Source organism: Cervus elaphus, chromosome 15, assembly GCF_910594005.1.
Source record: "Cervus elaphus chromosome 15, mCerEla1.1, whole genome shotgun sequence".
NCBI lineage: Eukaryota > Metazoa > Chordata > Mammalia > Artiodactyla > Cervidae > Cervus > Cervus elaphus.
Genome location: NC_057829.1, coordinates 13,523,531 through 13,542,095, shown reverse-complemented (window position 1 = coordinate 13,542,095; position 18,565 = coordinate 13,523,531). Strand labels below are relative to the sequence as shown.

At 51.0% G+C, this 18,565-nt stretch overlaps 1 protein-coding gene across 1 annotated transcript; it reads left to right on the top strand.

The window, feature by feature from the left end:
* Positions 1-5,805: 5,805 nt before the first annotated feature.
* On the top strand, positions 5,806-16,861 carry AGT (angiotensinogen). Its single transcript, XM_043925675.1, has 5 exons — positions 5,806-5,923; positions 10,237-11,093; positions 14,070-14,337; positions 15,292-15,436; positions 16,176-16,861. Exons 2-5 carry the CDS (start codon positions 10,265-10,267, stop codon positions 16,362-16,364), a joined length of 1,431 nt encoding a protein of 476 aa, XP_043781610.1. The 5' UTR covers positions 5,806-5,923; positions 10,237-10,264; the 3' UTR covers positions 16,365-16,861.
* Positions 16,862-18,565: the final 1,704 nt, after the last annotated feature.

Sequence of the window (18,565 nt, the reverse complement as noted above, 5' to 3'; positions counted from 1 at the left end):
CACCAGGTGGTCAAAGTGTTGGAGCTTCAGCCTCAGCATCAGTCCTTCCAGTGAATATTCAGGACTAATTTCCTTCAGGATTGGCTGGTTTGATCTCCTTGCAGTCCAAGGGACTCTCAAGAGTCCAACACCACAGTTCAAAAGTATCAATTCTTCGGCACTCAGCCTTCTCTACAGGCCAACTCTCACATCCATACATGACTACTGGAAAAACCATAGCTTTGACTAGATGGACATTTGTCAGCAAAGTAATGTCTCTACTTTTTAATATGCTGTCTAGGTAGGTCATAGCTTTTCTTCTAAGGAGCAAGCATCTTTTAATTTCATGGCTGCAGTCACCATCTGCAGTGATTTTGGAGCCCCCCCAAAATTAAATCTCTCACTGTTTCCATTATTTCCCCATCTATCTGCCATGAAGTGATGGGACTGGATGCCATGATCTTGACTTTCCTGAATGTTGAGTTCCAAGCCAGGTGTCTCACTCTCTCTCCTCTTTCACTTTCATCAAGAGTGCCTTTAATTCTTCTTCACTTTCTGTCATCTGGGTGGTGTCACCTGCCTATCTGAGGTTATTGATATTTCTCCCTGCAATCTTGATTCCAGCTTGTGCTTCTACCAGCCCAGCATTTCACATGATGTACTCTGCATATAAGTTAAGTAAGCAGTGTGATAATATACAGCCTTGACATACTCCTTTCCGAATTTGGAACCAGTCCATTGTTCCACATCTGGTTCTAACTGTTGTTTCTTGACCTGCATACAGATTTCTCAGGAGGCAGATAGGGTGGTCTGGTATTCCCACCTCTTTAAGAATTTCCCATGGTTTGTTATGATCCATACAGTCAAAGACTTTGGCACAGACAATAAAGCATAAGTAGATGTTTTTCTGAAATTCTTTTGCTTTTTCTATGATCCAGTGAATATTGGCAATTTGATCTCTGGTTCCTCTGTCTTTTCTAAATCCAGTTTGAATATCTGGAAGTTCTCAGTTCATGTACTGTTGAAGCTGAACTTGGAGAATTTTCAGCATTATTTTGCTAGCATGTGAGATGAATGCAATTGTGCAGTAGTTTGAACATTCTTTGGCCTTGCCTTTCTTTGAGATTGGAATGAAAGCTGACTTTTTCCAGTCTGTGGCCACTGTAGAGTTTTCCAAATTCACTGGTATATTGAATGCAGCACTTTCACAGCATCATCTTTTAGGATTTGAAATAGCTCAACTGGAATTCCATCACCTCCACTAGCTTTGTTTGTAGTGGTGCTTCGTAAGGCCCACTTGACTTCTCATTCCAGAATGTCTGCCTCTAGCTGAGTGATCACACCATCGTAGTTATCTGGGTCATTAAGATCTGTTTTGTATAGTCCTTCTGTGTGTTCTTGCCATCTCTTCTTAATATCTTCTGCTTCTATACATACCATACTACACACATATACACATGCACACCCCGCAACACAGATATACACATACCATGAGCACATATACACATACCACATGCACATCACCTCCCCTCACACACATACATACACACACCGTGCTATACCATACACATACACACACCACATACACATGTACACCTCATCACTCATATCACATACCACATCACACACATAAACCATCACACACCACACTACATCCACACCCAGACATAAATACACACATTACACCATACATACCTCTCATCTGTACACACACCACATAAGTATGCACACACACACACATTCCCCATCCTACTACACACAGTGAAACCAATCTTGTGCCAGCCAGCAAGAGTGATCTCATTAGTAGACAGCCTTCCTCTAACTGAGATGTTCTATAGGCACGAGTCTCAGAGCTCCTTGGACATATGACCAACCCCTGGTACCATCTGAAGAAAGAGCATGCTGAAGGAGTGAAACAGGAACCAGGGGCCGCACAGGCCACGGTCCTGCCGCTCCACAGGTCCTGGGAGTCAGAGAGCTCAGGATATTCAGAGCAACGTGCCTGCAGAGCGGCGTGTGGGGCCTAAGGGTGGAACTTTGGGGAGGCCTTTTCTAGTTCCGGTCCCAAGATTCAACTCTTTGGGACTCAGTTTTCCCACTGCTGTTGAGCCATTTTGAAATGATGCAGCAAAATCTAGTTACACACATATTTGGGGTTCAAGGCCCTTCCCCAAATTCACTAGTTCAATAAAAATGTGACCATTATGATTTGTCTAGATAGCAGATATCCCCCCACAACTTAATACTGTCATTTTTGTGAAACATTCTGGTCCTTTTGAGAGCTAGGCTAAGACCCATTTCAATTCTACATTGAGGAGCACAATCTAAATTTTATTTGTGACGCCCAAACCAAGTGCCTGAAGGGAAAGCAGATTGCCAAGTGGAAGAGCACCTTTTTCAGCCAAGACGCTCCCCTGGGCTAAGTGCATCTTTTTCTCAATGCAGGGATATCTGCAGGGCCAGGTGAGTTTACTAAACAGAGAGTAAGGGAGTTCTAGGGCTAGAAGGGCACTCATGGTCACTCAGGGCAAAGAGAGGAGTGAGAAAACACTCACAGCCCAGCAGGATAGAGACTTGCCCAGGATAGTATGGGATTATGTAATCCTTTAGTCTGTCCCATCTCTGCAAGAATCATAGACCGTTATCACAGACTTAGAGAACGAACTTATGGTTCCAGGGTGGGAAGGATGGGGGAAGGGATAGTTAAGGAGTTTGGGATGGACATGTGTGCACTGCTATATTTAAAATGGGTAACCAACAAGGACCTACCATTTAGCACATGGAACTCTGCTCAGTGTTATGCGGTAGCCTGGATGGGAGGAGAGTTTTGGGGAGAATGGATACGTGTACATGAATGGCTGAGTCCCTTCACCGTCCACCTGAAACTATCACAACATTGCTAATTGGCTATACCCCAATACAAAATAAAAAGTTTTAAAAAGTCATTGACTGTTAGATGTCAGCCCCACCAGCCCCACCAGCACTGCTCCTGGGACCGCTCCACTCATCCTCAAGGTCTTGTCCTGACTTCTCCTTTTTCAAGCGCGTCTTCCTGACTGTACAGGCTAGACCAGGCTTACTGTTACATCCTCAGGTTGTTCACAATTCTTTTTTTTCCTAACATTTATCCAAACTGCAAATAAATCATTATTTATGTGACTATTGATTAATCTTGACACCTTGAAAACCTGTAGGTTTCATGAGGGTGGTGATCTTGCCTGATTTGTCTCCAGTTGTCACCTCAGAGATGAATTCCAATCTTGGCATGTAATGGGTTTTCAATAAATAGTTGGTGGACAAACGAACAAAAGTGATATGAAAAGAATGGGTGTTAGTTTCAGACAAACCTCGTTCTGGGTGACATTTAGAAAATAGCTGAGCCTCTTTGGACCTCGGTTTTCTCTCCCTGGATAGTTGGTATGTTGCAGGAAGGGGGACTCCCTTCCAGCGCCCGAAAGTGGACTCTTGTCTAACATTCAGAAGTGAATTGTTGGAGGAGACATAAGTGCTGACAAAGCAAGAGATTTCATTGGGAAAGGGCACCCGGGTGGAGAGCAGGAGGGTAAGGGAACCCAGGAGAACTGCTCTGCCACAGGCTCACAGTCTTGGGTTTTATGGTGATGGGATTAGTTTCCGGGTTGTCTTTAGCCAATCATTCTGAGTCCTTCCTGGTGGTGCATGCCTTGTTCAGCCAAGATGGATGCCAGAGAGGAGGATTCTGGGAGGTGGTTGGACACACAGTGTTTGACCTTTCCCGAACTCCCCTGGTTGGTGGTGGCTTATTAGTTCTGTGTTCCTTACCAGGACCTCCTGTCATAAAACAACTCATGCAAATGGTTACCATGGTGCCTGGCCAGAGTGGGTGGTTTCAGTCAGTGTGCTTCCCTTGAGAGGTATAGTAAAATCTATATCGTAGCCATGTTGAAAGATTTATACACCCAGCATGTAGCAACCGCTCAATAAATGTTAATTCCTTCATCCTTCTATTTTAGAGGTGAAAATACAGAATAATCCTCTTCTTTCATGATCACATTTCAGTAAAGAGCAGCTCACTGTTCAATCTACCTGCTTCTCTTTTCGAGGTCTTATCAAACCATCTCAGCCTGGTCCCTCCCTCATCCTTCCCTGAGGCTGCTCTCCAACTTGCCTATGATCTCGACTCACCTCCTCCTGGCCTTTGGTGAGCAATAAAATGTTAGTAAGTGATTGATCAAAAATAGTTTGGGAGGAGACATCTCAGTACTAATGACTCTGCCCAAAAGACCTCTTTCAGGCCCTAAGTCCTCACTCACCTATCAAAATGACCTCCTGGCTTCTTGAATACCACTTCCTGTTTCTTTCACTGAACCCTTGGATCTCTCCTGTGGCGGCCGACTCCTTTCCCATTCCCTCTCTCGCTAGATTTTCCTTTCCCTTTTCCCCCTCTCCTTTCGTCTCCCTGCTTTGACTCTCCCTGGGTAAAACCCCTCCTCCCATGGGCCTTGGATTACATGGTGGTGCCTCTGAGTCCCCAGCCTGGATCTCCCTCTTGAGCATCAAAACCATCTACGCAAGTATTCAGCACTGAGTTCCAATAGACACCTTAAAAGGATACCATCCAAACTCACCCTTGCACAGTCCTTCACCAGAGTTCTTGTACCGCCTGTGTCCCTCTCAGGGTTATTGGTTTTATCATTCTCTCAGGGGCCTGAACTTGGAAATGTGATGCCTGGACCTTCTCCATCCTTCCTCATGACAGTATTGCTATCAGAGAACATTTTTTAAAGCAGAAGTCAAGCATCGTGCCCCTCACCTCACCCAGGCATCTTCAGTCCCTCCCACAGCTTCGTCTCTCCCCTGCCAGGTGGTGTCTGGCACTAATCAACGTCCTTCCTTCCCTCTCTCTACACGGCCCAGACCCAGCCTGACTTCTTGTGCATAAGCTCTACATCCTGCAGAGCCTGGCCTGAGGCTCTGTGTCTGGGGTCCCCTCATCGTCACTGAGGAGGAGGGGGAAGCCCAGAAGCAGGAGTAGTTCTGCTGCTGTCACTGCACCTCCCTCTCAGCCCCTGGGCCTGCGGGTGACCCTTAGGCAAGCCCCACGGTTTCCCACCTGTTATCATCTTATCAGCCTCTACCTCTGAAAAGCCCTTCTTTAACCTCAAAGAGCCAACTTATTTATCCTTCATGGTGTGACTCAAATGACAGAACTTTGAAAGCTTCTCCAGCTCTAACAGACTAAACTGTCTCACAATCTGAAAGCATTTGTGAGCACCTTCCCATCTCCCTACGGTTGGTGTCTAGTGTTCTCCCCGGATAAGTCACAATTCTCTAGAATGTGCTTTGCTGGGTTGTGTTTCTCCCCATCTCCATCAGTGGCCTCTACATGGAGTGGGTACCCAATGGCTATTTGGACAACTGCCGAACCACTCAAGGCCATCGGCTCAGGTGACCCCCAGGCTACCTGAGTAGGGCTTTCCCCTTCCTGCTGGGCCCATGAGCCCACATGTCCTTGAGGCCTCTCAGAAGCACACCCCAAGGGGGCTCAGTCTCAAGGCTTGGGTGGCTGACCTCAGGCCATCACACCCGGGGGCAGAGACACATCTCAACCCACATGGGAAGCTCCCGTGTCCCAAAACAGCAGCCCCAACTCGAGCAGACTTCAGTAAATGTGTAACTTGACTGTGTACCAGTTCACTGTCAGCAGCAACAGTGCATCGATCACCCTGGATTCCTGGAAGGAGGCCCATCCTAAGAGTCGACTGGCCTGGCATTTGTCCCTCTAGTTGGGAGGCTGCTGGGGCCCCCACCCCCACGGCCTGGCCAAGTCATGTAAACACCCTCCCCCCGGCCTGAGCACAGGACGGTCTGGGAACCGCTCCATCCCCACCCCTCAGACATAAATAGGGCCTCGGTGGCCCAGCCAAGGGAAGAGGCCACCCTGTCTTGGGGACGAGAGCGGAAGGTGAGTGGGAGCCCTCTCCACATACACCCCTCCCCAGCTCTCTTTGTGCGGCTGCCTTGTTTGCTGGCAGGAGAAAGCTGGGCGCTCTGGCGGACAGGTGTGGGGGAGAGCTGCTGGGAGCCTATGGCTAAACTGCACCCAGGAACCAGGGGACAGCGGTGACCTGGGCTGCTGGCGCCATTACCACTGCAGACTCGGAGGGTGCCTCTCCCCTAGGCATGGGCTGTCCCTCCCCTGAGCGTATCATGGGTCTCACCGGGGGGACTGCTCCCTTCAGCAGCAGGCAGGCTGGCTGGGTCCTCCGCTCTCTCTGAGCAAGACTGGGTCTCAGGGGGCCGGTGCAGGAGGAGTCCGCTGGGTCCTTCTCCAGCCAGAGGTTGAGCAAGGCTCGTGCAGGCAGTGGAGCTGGGGAGAAGGGCAGGCTCAGTGAGCCTGGGGCTGCGTCCCCACAGGGATCAGGGCAGCAGTGGTCTACTTTCCTGCTGCTCTTTTGAGGCAGTGCTGGCTCTGGTCCTGGGTTCAAGGCCCAGGTCCGAGCAGTCAAGCTCATCACTCTGTCTCCTGAGCCTTGGTTTGCTTGTCTATAAAATGGAACCAACAGCAATACCTGGTCTCCCTTTCTCGGGAACTATGCTATAAAATAAGAGTGCTAATACAACCTGACAGTGCTTTCTAAACTTCAGAATAAACTAAAAAGACACAGTCTTGTGATTTTTGTTCAAAAGTAGTATAGATCAGTGTTTAAGTGTATGGAGTATGGAGTCAGGGGCTCTGGGTTCGAATACTAGATCTGTCTCTTACCAGCTGTGTGATCTTGAGCAAGTCTTTGAACCTCTCTCTTCATCTGCAGGACTGCATCATTTAGCCACCACTTATTGTATTTTTAGGAATGTGGGACACATCAGTAAGCAAAACAGAGCAAGGACCTCAGTCTCAAGGGATTTGCATTCATGTGGAAGGAGACAGGCGATAAATGCTAAACATAAGAAACACACGTATAACTCGGTGATCAGAGTGTTTCAGGTGACTAGTGCCACAGGGAGAGAGAAGGAGGGCAGGAGGAGTGAGTTCAGAGTGCCAGGCGTGGAGGGCCAGTCGAAGTGCGAAATCAGTGGTGGGGAGGCCTAGACAGGAAGGTAGGGCTGCTGTGAGGGTTCAGACTTGACCCCTGAAGTCACTGAAACCATGACCAGCCGTACATTTGTGTTTGCTACCGTCCTCATTATCCTTAAGCACAAGCCCTGAGATGTAAGAAGGGTTGAAGGAGAGGCTGGTGAAGGGGGAGGCCAGGTGTAGGCAGGTGGAGGAGAAAACCCAAAGTGTGGCTGTCGGGCTGGGAAGCTGTGTGCTGACTTAGCACCAAGGCCAATGGGACAGACCACAGCTGAGGGCAAACAACAGCCTCTGTTCTACCTGGTAAATCACCCGAAATGGTGCCTGTGCCTGAAAGAAGCTGGGAGGCGGCTGCGATGACCTGCACGGCCCCAGCCCAGGACCCTGAGGCCAGTTCCTGAAGGATTCTCCACACTCAGGCCCCGCCAGTTTCCCTTGGAGAGGTGTCAATGGGCAACTTAGGCCTGCCTGACAGGAAGGCCTATAAAGAGAGAAGTTTCTGTCCTTTTTTTCCGTGTTGTATAACTCTTTGTGGGAACAGTGGGTTGAGTCAAACAGCTTGGAAGGAGAGTAGGTGGGGGTTAAGATCAGAGATCAGAGTTCCCCTGGCAATTTGACACTTAGAGCAGAGTGAGTATACAACGCGTGTCAGCCAGATGCCCTCCCCAAGCAGCTGCAGTCACTGCACCTGACCGGGCATGCGTGGGGTGTAGGAACCAGCTAGGCTTCGAGGCAACCTGGAATTGGCTCTAAGGAGGCCCAGGCCAGCTCTGGGAGGGCAGGGGAGAGAGGAGGGAAATGGGAAGGCTGAGCAGTTACCTGGTGGTACAGCATTGCCCTTCCCTCAAAATGAAGGAGGTGTCACATAAAAACTGCTAGAACTGAATGAACCCATAAAGGGAATATTCATTCTCTCAGTGAGAACCATTGTGGGAAAAGCCAGCAGAGCCGACCCAGGAGCCTTTTCTCCCAGGAGCTCAGCCCACGCCCGTTCTCTTGGCTAGAAGTGAGGCTGAGGCAGAGGTCCCACCTGCCCCGGGTGAGGCAGGGAGAGGTTCTACCTTGTTGATGCACCTCGGCGCCTCCTGGGAGAACTGGGCACAGACCAGTGAAATTTGGTTGTTGTGAATGGGCTTGGGCACAGATGACCTGGAGCCCTGCAGGGATCTACTCTGCAGGGTGGGTGCGAGCTAGTGAGGGGGTTGAGACAGGCAGGGATGTCCCAGCTTCCCCAGGTTGAGTCTATGGTGCTTTATTCCAGCTGCATGTTAGGACCACTGGGAGACTAAAAACCCTTTCTCAGACCCTTCCCAGGGTCACTTAATTAGCATCTCTGGAGGTGAGACTCAGATTGTCATAGTTTCTCAGGCTTTCTGGGTGAGTCCTGTGAGCACTGGGGTGGAGAATAACCTCCGAGAGTAAAGTAGGTTGGAATCAGATCTCTGTTACATCCTTGCTGTAAAATGAGCTTGGGGATGTGTCTCTGTATCTCAGAACTCCCCTTTCTGTGTCTGCAAAGAAGTGAAACAATCTTAGCTTATGTGACACGTTAGACTGGATAATCTATGGGAAAGAGCTTTGTGAACTGTCACGTGCCAAACAATATGAGATCTCCATTCTAAATTATACACCTTAGCTGGGGAAATAAGGGAACATTCCCCACACAGCTGGATTATTTTCTTGTCAGGCTAATTTGTAACAGAGGAGAAACCTCTGTGTGAGTTGGTCTTGTATTCCAAAATAGTTTACCACCTACCCTAGGGCTTGGAGCCCCACAAAGACCCCTGCTGCCCCACATTTTGTTCTTTGGGGAAAATTTATAGCCTTGAACAGGTGGGCATATTGCTGTTACGGGCTGCCACCACAGAGCCACAGACTGGAGTCTTACACAGAAGAAATCTGTATTCTCATGATTCTGGAGGCTGGAAGTTCAAGAACAAGGTGTTGACAGGGTTGGTTTCTTCTGAGGCTTCTTTCCTTGGCTTGCAGGTGGTCTCCTGGCCATCTTTTCCTTATATTTTCATGCGGTTCTCCCTCTGTGTCCTGATCTCCTCTTCTTATAAGGACACCGGTCAGACTGGATTAATGCCCATCCTAAAGGCCTCATTTAACCTAAATTACCTCTTTAAAGACTGTCTCCAAATACAGTCACATTTTGAGGCACTAGGGGTCAGGACTTTGTTAACAAAAATAATCAATAAAAAAAAAAAATAATCAATAAAGAATCTATAATAAGAATAGACAACTGTTCTATTTGAGCCAAACTGAGGCCTACCGCAGAGAGACACAGATTCAGGAAGCACTTGAGTTGTGTTCCACCAGACAACAAAATAGAGGAGGCTTATGAAGGCAAAAACTGCAAAATTACGTAAGTTGTTTGTCAAGAATTAGGACTGGAACTGGCAAGAAGTAAGGGTGTTTGTTAAGCAAGGATTGGTTCGGGTTCAAAATGGTTGCATAGTTACAAGGGGAGACCTGGAGACCAGAAGGTTGCAGCTGGCAGCTGCGACTATGGTCTTGAGTCTGATACAGTTCAGAAAATTCAAGTTCTCAGTGATATATGAACATGTCTGAAATAACATCCACAATGGCCACCCAGCTCCATTTTGGATAAACCAGAATGACTTCTCCATACTTCAGTATGTAAAAATTTCTTCCATCAACTTTGACATATGAATTTTTAAATTTTTGCATAACAACTATCATGATACTTTGTTTTTACTCAAAGTGTTCCTTTAAAAATAAATTAAGATGCTTCCATATTACTCTTGTTAAACATGACTGAAGCATCATACCACTAATTAACAAAGGTAAAAATGATATCAGCTGCTTACATATTCTTGACAAAAAACACCTGCAATATTTTGTGAAATCATGTGTTTACATTAAGAATAACCCCATTTCATATTTTTAAAATCTACAAATGTCTTAATATTTAGACACCCTTACCACTTTAAAATTTAAACAAAATAAAACCCAAACCCTACCCCAGAATAAAGCCTCACAAAAGCACAGCTCAGCCCACGATAGTGTACTTGCAACTGGAGCATACCTGTAGATGTCTTTCACAGAGCTTTGAGCCACTTCTTCTCTTTGAAATTTATGAGACATGGATGGATGTCTCATGTGCTGACTGGTTGCAGGGAATATTGCTGGAAGACAGGTAATAATCCCCTTTAACTCTTCACAAAATCTTTCAGGATAGCAGAAGCAAGTGCCCGGTCAGAGATGGCTCCTGCTGGCCTGAGCCTAGGGGCTGCCGTCCTTTGCCTCTTGGCCTGGGCTGGCCTGGCTGCTGGCGACCGGGTATATGTACACCCCTTCCACCTGCTCGTCTATAGCAAGAGCAACTGTGACCAGCTGGAGAAACCCAATGTGGAGACACCTCCAGACCCGACTTTCACACCTGTACCCATTCAGTCCAAGTCATCCGCAGTGGACGAAGAGGCCCTGTGGGAACAGCTGGTTCGAGCCACTGAGAAGCTAGAGGCTGAAGATCGGCTGCGGGCCTCGGAGGTGGGGCTGCTGCTCAACTTCATGGGCTTCCACATGTACAAGATACTGAGTGAGACATGGGGTGTGACCAGTGGGGCTGTGTTCTCCCCAGTGGCCCTCTTCAGCACCCTGACCTCTTTCTATGTGGGGGCCTTAGACCCCACGGCCAGCAGACTACAGGCATTCCTGGGCGTCCCTGGGGAGGATCAGGATTGCACCTCCCGGCTGGATGGCCACAAGGTCCTGTCCTCCCTGCAGACCATCCAGGGCCTTCTGGTCGCCCAGGGTGGGGCCAGCAGTCAGGCCAGGCTGCTCCTGTCCACGGTGGTTGGCCTGTTCACAGCCCCTGGCCTGCGCCTGAAGCAGCCCTTTGTGCAGGGCCTCTCTTCCTTCACCCCCATCACTCTCCCACGCTCACTAGACTTGTCCACGGACCCAAACCTCGCTGCTGAGAAGATCAACAGGTTCATGCAGGCAGTGACGGGGTGGAATATGGGCAAACCCCTGACAGCGGTCAGCCCAGATAGCACCCTGCTCTTCAATGCCTACGTCCACTTCCAAGGTAAGGCCAGCCCTCTGCAGGGCTCTGCCCCTGGCCAGTGCAGGAGGGTGGTGGTTCTCTGTCTGTATGAACTCACTGTCCAGCATCTCAGATCAGCTGAGCAGGGCCATGCCTGGAGATGGGCAGGGGGGCAGATGAGCAAGTACCTGAGGCCACCCTTAGAGAGTACCAAGTGGCTGCCCCACTGGGCTCCTTGGATGAGCATTATCTGAGCATTGGCCTCCCCATCTGCCACCCTTCTATGTGTAGCTGCTATGCTGAATCCTTTTACTTTCAGCATTGGACCCCCTTGAGAGGCGGTGAAGAGGTATGATTGCCTTTGTTTACCAGTGACAAAAAAGACTCAGACAAACAAAGTGACCACGCCTGATGGCAGAGCCACAAGCAGGGTCCTGAATTCTAAACACACATCGTGTGGCCCAGCTCCACACACAGAAGGGATGGGTTCCTGTCTGTTGAGGTCAAGGGATCTTGTCCTTGAGAAGTTCACTGTCTCATGCAAAAATAACCAGTTTGTTTGCTGGGGTCATTTTGATATTGGGAGATTATTACCTAAATAATGCCTAACACACAAGTTGTTCATTCATTTGGAAATAATGATTGGGGATGTATCACTTGCAAGACTCTGAGCTGGTGTCTCAGAGGGGAGAATAGGGAGACTGCACAAGCCCTGACTCAGCTTGCTGACTGTGGTTAACCAGAAAGCTGGATCCCACAGGCCAATGCCTCAGCCCCAGAGCTGAAGGCAAGGTGCTTTGTGCAGGTGCCCGGGGCTCCGAGTGCTCGGGGAGGGGTGTCGCCTGGGAGAGGACAGAAGGAAGGCTGGGAAATGGTGCAAGACTGCACAGGTCAGGGCGAGAAACCAGGACAGGGGCGATTTTGTTTGGCCTGAGCTCAGAGTGAGAGAATGGGATCAGTGTTAGGCAAGGCCAGAGAGATGGGTCAAGGCCAGATTTTGAGACTCTGAATGTGCTAATGGGAGGTTGGAGTTGTGGGTAGGCGGGAGCTGGGCGCCAGGCATTCTGCTCAGAGGTCCCTGGCCTGTGCTATGGGGGCTGGAGGCAGGAAGAGTGGTTGGAAGGTTATGCAATTGCTCAGCAAACGGTTCCAGGAACAAGACTCTGAGGCTCTGTGAATGGATGGGTGGGCCAGGGAAGCTGTGTGTGAGGTCCCATCAATAAGTGCAACAAGTGGAACTGAGAGACAAAGACGTCAGCCGCTAGAAGGCAGAACTGTGGAGACAGAGGAAGGTTGAACAGAACATAGTTGCTTTCTTACTCTGACAATAACCTGGAAGTCTGAAAAGCTGCCAAGAAGAGGCAGCAGGCTGCTCCCGGGAGCAGGAGGAAGGTGACAGCCCAGGATCGCACAGATCTCAGCACTGACAGGTCTTGGGAGCAGAGTCCAGTCAGGAACCACGTAGCTGAGAGTGCCTGCACCCCATGTAGGACCGAGGGGGCCCCTGGGCTGAGCCAAGAGTCGCTAACAGGTGCCCAGGAGGAGAGCTCATTGAGAAAGGCCTGCTTCCCAAAAGGCAGAGTCAGAGCGAGCCACTGGCACCAGGAAAGGGCCACACCTGTTGTCCTAACCTGTCAAAATGTTCTTAATCTCTGGATGAGGACAGCATGCTGTGCGATGAGATGAGCCGAGAGTAGGCCGCAGCTACCCTCGTTTCAGACTCCCATATCTTTTTGGAGGTAGCATTCTTTTTTCCTTTCAGTTAAAGGAAAAAATATTTAGTTCTTTTTTCCCTATAAACTAACAAGCCTCCTGTCATTCCTGTGGGCCAGCTTCTTGTGTGCAGCCCTCCTGGGAGCTGAACTTGCCTGAAGACACAGGGACCCCAGGCTAGAGGACAAGGCGGGGCTGGGGACCTTGCCACTCCTGTCTCACAATACCTGGGCTCCCTTCCCCAGTTCCCTACTCCCACTCGTCGGAGAACCAGAGCCCTGAGTCATTTAAGTCACCCCTGCTCAGACCTCCAAGTGCCAGGTGCCCAGGGGCCACTCTGTGATGGGCTCAATCTCAACTTCACTTTGTGCTCCCAGGAACAACCACAAAATGGGCCTTTCACGGGGCTAGGAAGACTGCAGAGGGAGGGGATATGCTTGTGTGCCCAGCTGCTGCTATGGAGACAGCCCAAGTCACAGTGCTTTCAAGAATTTGCTCAACAACAGCTGAGTTGGCTGGCAGCTCGGCTCCACAACCCCAAGGCCACAGCCTGCTGGCAGGGGTGGGAGGTGACAGAGGGCTTGCCCCTCCCCTCAAGGCCCAGCACAAAGGTTTTACACAGCTCACATCCACTGGTCATCCTGGGTCTCTAGCAGCGAGGGGTACTAAGAAATGTGAAGCAATTCTGTACAACAGCATAATGGTGGATACGTCATTGTGTGTTTGTCTAAACCTGTAAAATGTCCAGGAGTGAACTCTGATGTGAACCATGGACTCTGGGTGATGATGATGTTCATCAGTGTTAACAAATGGACCATCTAATGGAGTTGGTGGTGGGGGAGGCTGTGTGTTGCTGAGGAGTAGGGGGTATATGGGAAATATCTGCACTTTCGTCTTAATTTTGCTGTGAATCTAAAACTTCTCTAAAAAATAGTGTTTTTGTTTTTTAAAGTGAGCATGGCAGAGCCCAGGCTTGGGGCCAGGACAGCTCTGGGCCTGAGTTTGCCTGGTCTGTTAACAGTGGGGTAGGATTTTCCTCTGTGGGCCTCAGGTTGGGGCCTGGTGTGTTCTACATTTCAACACTGGCAGTTCGTGGATTCTGCAGGAGGAAGGCTGTCGGGTGCCCTGGGGCTGGTGAAGTTGTGGGGCCAGGAAAGGGCAGAGCAGCCTGGGGCAGGGGGAGGGAGAGGCAGGAAGGAGGCTTTGGTGGTGGTGGAGGCTTTAGAGGCAGCCCTGCCCCTCTGCTCCGCCAGAGCCCCGTCCTCTCCCTTACGCTTCCCTTCCTGTCTCCTGCTGGGTCCCCAGGAAAGATGAAGGGGTTCTCCCTGCTGCCAGGGCTCAAGGAGTTCTGGGTGGACAACACCACCTCAGTGTCGGTCCCCATGCTCTCTGGCACCGGGACCTTCCACTACTGGAGCGACAGCCAGAACAACCTCTCCGTGACCCGCGTGCCCCTGAGTGCCAACACCTACCTGCTGCTCATCCAGCCACACCACACCCCCGACCTGCGAAAGGTGGAGGCCGTCACCTTCCAGCACAACTTCCTGACCCGAATGAAGAATCTCTCTCCTCGGTATGGCTCCAGGAAACTGCTTGGACCCTCCTGGGCTGCCCCCCATCCCGGAGAGCAGGGATCTGCGGGGCCATTCTGCCTAGGGAGTGGGGGGGTGTGGGGGGGAAGGGCGCGGTGTCAGCTGAGTCTTGGGCGCCCAGCAGGCAGGGGGGCAGGTGGGAAAGGCGAGTAGAGGCCTGAGCACCCCCACACGAGCACCCCCTGCAGTCATGGACTCAGCTCTTTTTATCTCCTCTCTCTGGGTGCAGGAGAGGTAGGGGAGGAGGAAGCCATTTTCCCTTGTGCAGACACTTACCTGCAGGGTTGGGAGGCCCGCATTCAATGGGCCCCCTGCTCTGAGACAGGCACTAAGGGCACAGGGGGCCTCCTGAGGTCAACACTTTTTAAGTCGTGTAAAAAACAATTGTGATAGACATGTCACATAAAATCGATCACCTGAGCAATGCTTAAGTGTTTATCAACATGACATCAATACCCAAGGCAGGCAGGGCTTCTGTGTGGAGGTGAACTGAGCTGATGTAAGTGACGTGCCCACACAGAGGCTGACCTCGTGCCTGCCCCTCCCCTCCCCCTCCCACGGGGAGCTCAGCACTGCTCTGGGAAGTAATAAGACATGACATTATTTTAGAGGATAGCATTTTAGAATTACCCACTGAGCACGCTTTCAATGCAACCAACCTAAAAAAGGAACAGAAGGCAGAACTGACAACTGTTCACATCAATCCCTCAGAGAGCTCCACTGTTGAATTTTGTACCTCCCTCTCATAGTATTTAAAGAAAATGAAAGCTTGTCAGTGTATTTATCGCTGAAAGTTTTCCCAAGACACCTAGCTGAGTGAGCATGGCGAAAGTTCCTCGTTCAGGAGCACCGCTTCCCAGGTCTTCTGTGAGGCCAGCGTGCGCCAGCGCCTCACACTATGAGACACCCTTGGTAACCATGCGTCATCTCCCCAGGGCCATCCACCTCACCATGCCCCAGCTGACACTGAAAGCGTCCTATGACCTGCAGGACCTGCTTGCCCAGGCCAAGCTGCCTACCCTGCTGGGCGCCGAGGCAAACCTGGGCAAGATCAGCGATGCCAACCTTAGAGTTGGAAAGGTACTGGGCGGGTGCTATCCGTGCCTGCCGTGGGTTCTGTATGTTCGTGGAGTGGGACGCACGGGCAAGAGGGACATAGAGGAGGCTTCACCGAGGGGGTGGGCTGGGGGGTTGGGGAGAGGCAGTTAGGATGGAGAGGCGTGAGCGCATGGCCAGGAGGCCATTGGCCCAGGGTGGGGGAGAAGTGAGCAGCGCTCTCCGGGTCTTCCCAGGGACAGCTGGAGAGCAGCAAAACCCTCCCCTGCATGTGTTCGTGGCTCTGCGCAGCCAGGCCTCGCCTTGGGGCCTCTCCAGAGCCTACAGCAGGGTCAGGACTAGGGCCTGGAGAGCAGAGCCTTTAGGCTGGCTACCGGCCCTGGCACTCAGCTCCTGGCTTCAGGGAAGCACACAGCAGTGGACGGACTGTCCCAGGAGCACAGGGGTGATGCAACCCCATGGCTGAGAAGAGCCTTAATGCTGGGAGGGTGAGAAGTGGGGGGTGGCTCACAGTCCTGGCCTCGGAGCCCTCTGTGCTGTTAGCAGAGAGAGGAAGCAAGCCCTGGTGGGCCATGGTCCAGGGGCCAAAGACTCTGTCTGCCCGGGACAGCAGGGGAAGGTGAAGATGGGTGGGTTTGAGGGACACTTTGGAGAAGAGCCATTGCATCACGTGAGCTGGGTCAAGTGAGAGTGGGCAGGCTGGAGAAGGGCACCCCCTGGGGCCCGGAATTCAGGAGTGACCCCCAGGCTCACTGCTTTGCAGGTGCTGAACAGCGTCCTTTTTGAACTAAAAGCAGATGGAGAGCAGGCCCCAGAGTCCGTCCCACAGCCGGCCGGGCCAGAGGCCTTGGAGGTGACCCTCAACAGCCCGTTCCTGTTGGCTGTCTTGGAGAGAAACTCAGCCGCCCTACACTTCCTGGGCCGCGTGTCTAACCCGCTGAGTGCAGAGTGAGGCCGCCACCCATGTGTCACCACCGGTGTCGTTACACGTCCCCGTTCTCTTCCACGGAGTCCACCGGGAGCTGCGGGCAGCCGCTCCGCTCAGGAAACGAGCCCTGTGTACAGTGAGCAGCCTTTGGGGGGGGGTGGTGGATGCAGCGCCATGAGCCCGTTTTGCACAGGCCACTGCTCCTGATAAGAGTTTGAACACATCAGCTTGACTGTGAAACCAAAAATGGTTTCCTTTTTCACTGAGGACAAAACTGGGCACCAAAATTAAAACACCCCTTTCTCATTGCCCCAGGCTTACCTTTGGCTTATTGACGGTGACGATGACCTGCAAGTGGTCCCCCAGTGCCTTCCTTTCTCTGGGTTTCTGTTTTTCCTTCCCGATACTTGCGGTTTCTGAAAAACACATTATGAAAAAAACACATGTGTCTGAATGTATGTTAATCCGTAATCCCTGGCTGATTATCCCTGTGTTATTAATAAATGTCTTGCAACAATAAACAAAAAAGAAAAATTCTTTCACTTGGCAGCAGCAGGACAAATATGTGTGAGGTAGCTAGCAGGCTGTACTGGAGCCCTGTTTGCATGGGGCTTTCATGGAAGGCACAGGCTGTCCTCAGCCTTGTCTGGAGAAGTTCTGGGTGGTGGTGACCAGCTGCACAGACCCCACTGGGCAAAACTGGGCGGGGGATAGCTGTCACTCGTCCTCCTGAACACCCCCTGGAGTGCTGTTGACACTGTGCTTGGAATCAGAAGACGGAGAAAGAAATCTTCACCCATGAACATGGGCACATGTCTCCCTCAGTGCAGACCCCGCCTTCTAAATCTTGGGAAGGAGGTGGGCCCGTGCTGTTTTCCCCTAACTGTGAAATGAACAGAAAGCACATTCTCTCCCTCCCGTCCCTGAATACTCAGAGGACTAAGTAGGCTTGCAGTGTAGCCACTATCACAAGGGTCAAGGAGCAGGGGAGGGAGGACAGGGGAGCTGGGAGGCTTGAGGGGTGGAAACGGGTGGTATCTGCGGTCTGCTTGTAGGAGCTGCCCAGTCTGCCCTGGCTCGTCCAGAGGGAGCTGTGTGGATGGAGGCAGGGTCTGCACCTGGACCAAGGCCAGCATCTCAGGCCCTCTCCATACACACCCAAGTGCCCCTTCTACAGCCAAAAACCCTCTGCCTAGTTTCGACGTCAGGGGAGATGGCTGTCCTTCCCACCTCTGTGGGCCTCAGAGGCTTCTAGTCTGCAGCACCGGGCACAGAAGGCAGCATGGAATTGCTTAGGAGCAAAGGGTCTAGAGACAGCGGGCTGGCAGGAAGTCCAGCTCCAACACTTACTAACCCAGATCCAGTTATTTCACCTCTCTGGGCCTCCCCATCCTAATTTGTAAAATAGGACACAGAACGCTTGAGTGAATAAATGAATAATAACCACCATTACATCAATGGACCTTAGTCCATACAGAGTTCATGACCCCCACCCTATCTAGAAGTCCTGTTCCACAGAATTACAGCAGGGATCGGGGTGCCTACCTGTGGGCAACTGTGGCAAGCTGAATAGTGGCACCCAAAGACACGCAGGCCCCAGTCCCTAACATCCATGAACATGATCTTAGGTGGCAAAGGGGGTTTGCAGATGTGATTGAAGGCCTTGAGATGAGGCGCTCCTGGATGTTGGGGAGCCGTCAGTGCAGCCACAACCATCCTTGTGAGAGGGAGGAACAAAGAGACTGGAAGAGGAGAAAGGATATGTGACTCAGGGCCACAGTGCAAATTGTGAGCACAGCCCCAAGAAGCTCGAAAGGCAAGGACAGGACCTTCCCGCAGAGTCTCGTGGGAGCACTGCCCTGGGAGCCTGTGAGAAATGCAGGCGCTCAGGCCTTACCCAGACCTCCTGAGTCAGGATGTGTATCTTTACGAGAGGCCCAGGGATCACACTAGAGTTTAGGGAGCACTGCTTTAAGTGATGCTCAAAAGCTCCCTTCCAAACACAGGCTTCTAGAAGGGAATGTGGCCACAGCCAGTCAGGCCCCACCACTTGGATTTAGGATCTCAAGGGGACACATGTTCAAACCAGAAACATAACCTTTGTAGTGTCTTCTGTAATTTCTCAGACAACTTCAAGCAAAAAAATGGTTATTTTCAAAATATTATGATTACTGGATTGAGAGCTACTTGCCAAAAAATATCCTCCCAGGAAACGCCTTTCTTCA

What these genes read in the sequence shown, in the direction of transcription:
- AGT (XM_043925675.1), top strand. Translation starts at nt 10,265, where the DNA reads ATGGCTCCTGCTGGCCTGAGCCTAGGGGCTGCCGTCCTTTGCCTCTTG. An exon ending in TGCCTACGTCCACTTCCAAG is followed by an intron (nt 11,094 to 14,069) that starts GTAAGGCCAGCC and finishes CTGGGTCCCCAG; the next exon opens with GAAAGATGAAGGGGTTCTCC. An exon ending in CCAACCTTAGAGTTGGAAAG is followed by an intron (nt 15,437 to 16,175) that starts GTACTGGGCGGG and finishes ACTGCTTTGCAG; the next exon opens with GTGCTGAACAGCGTCCTTTT.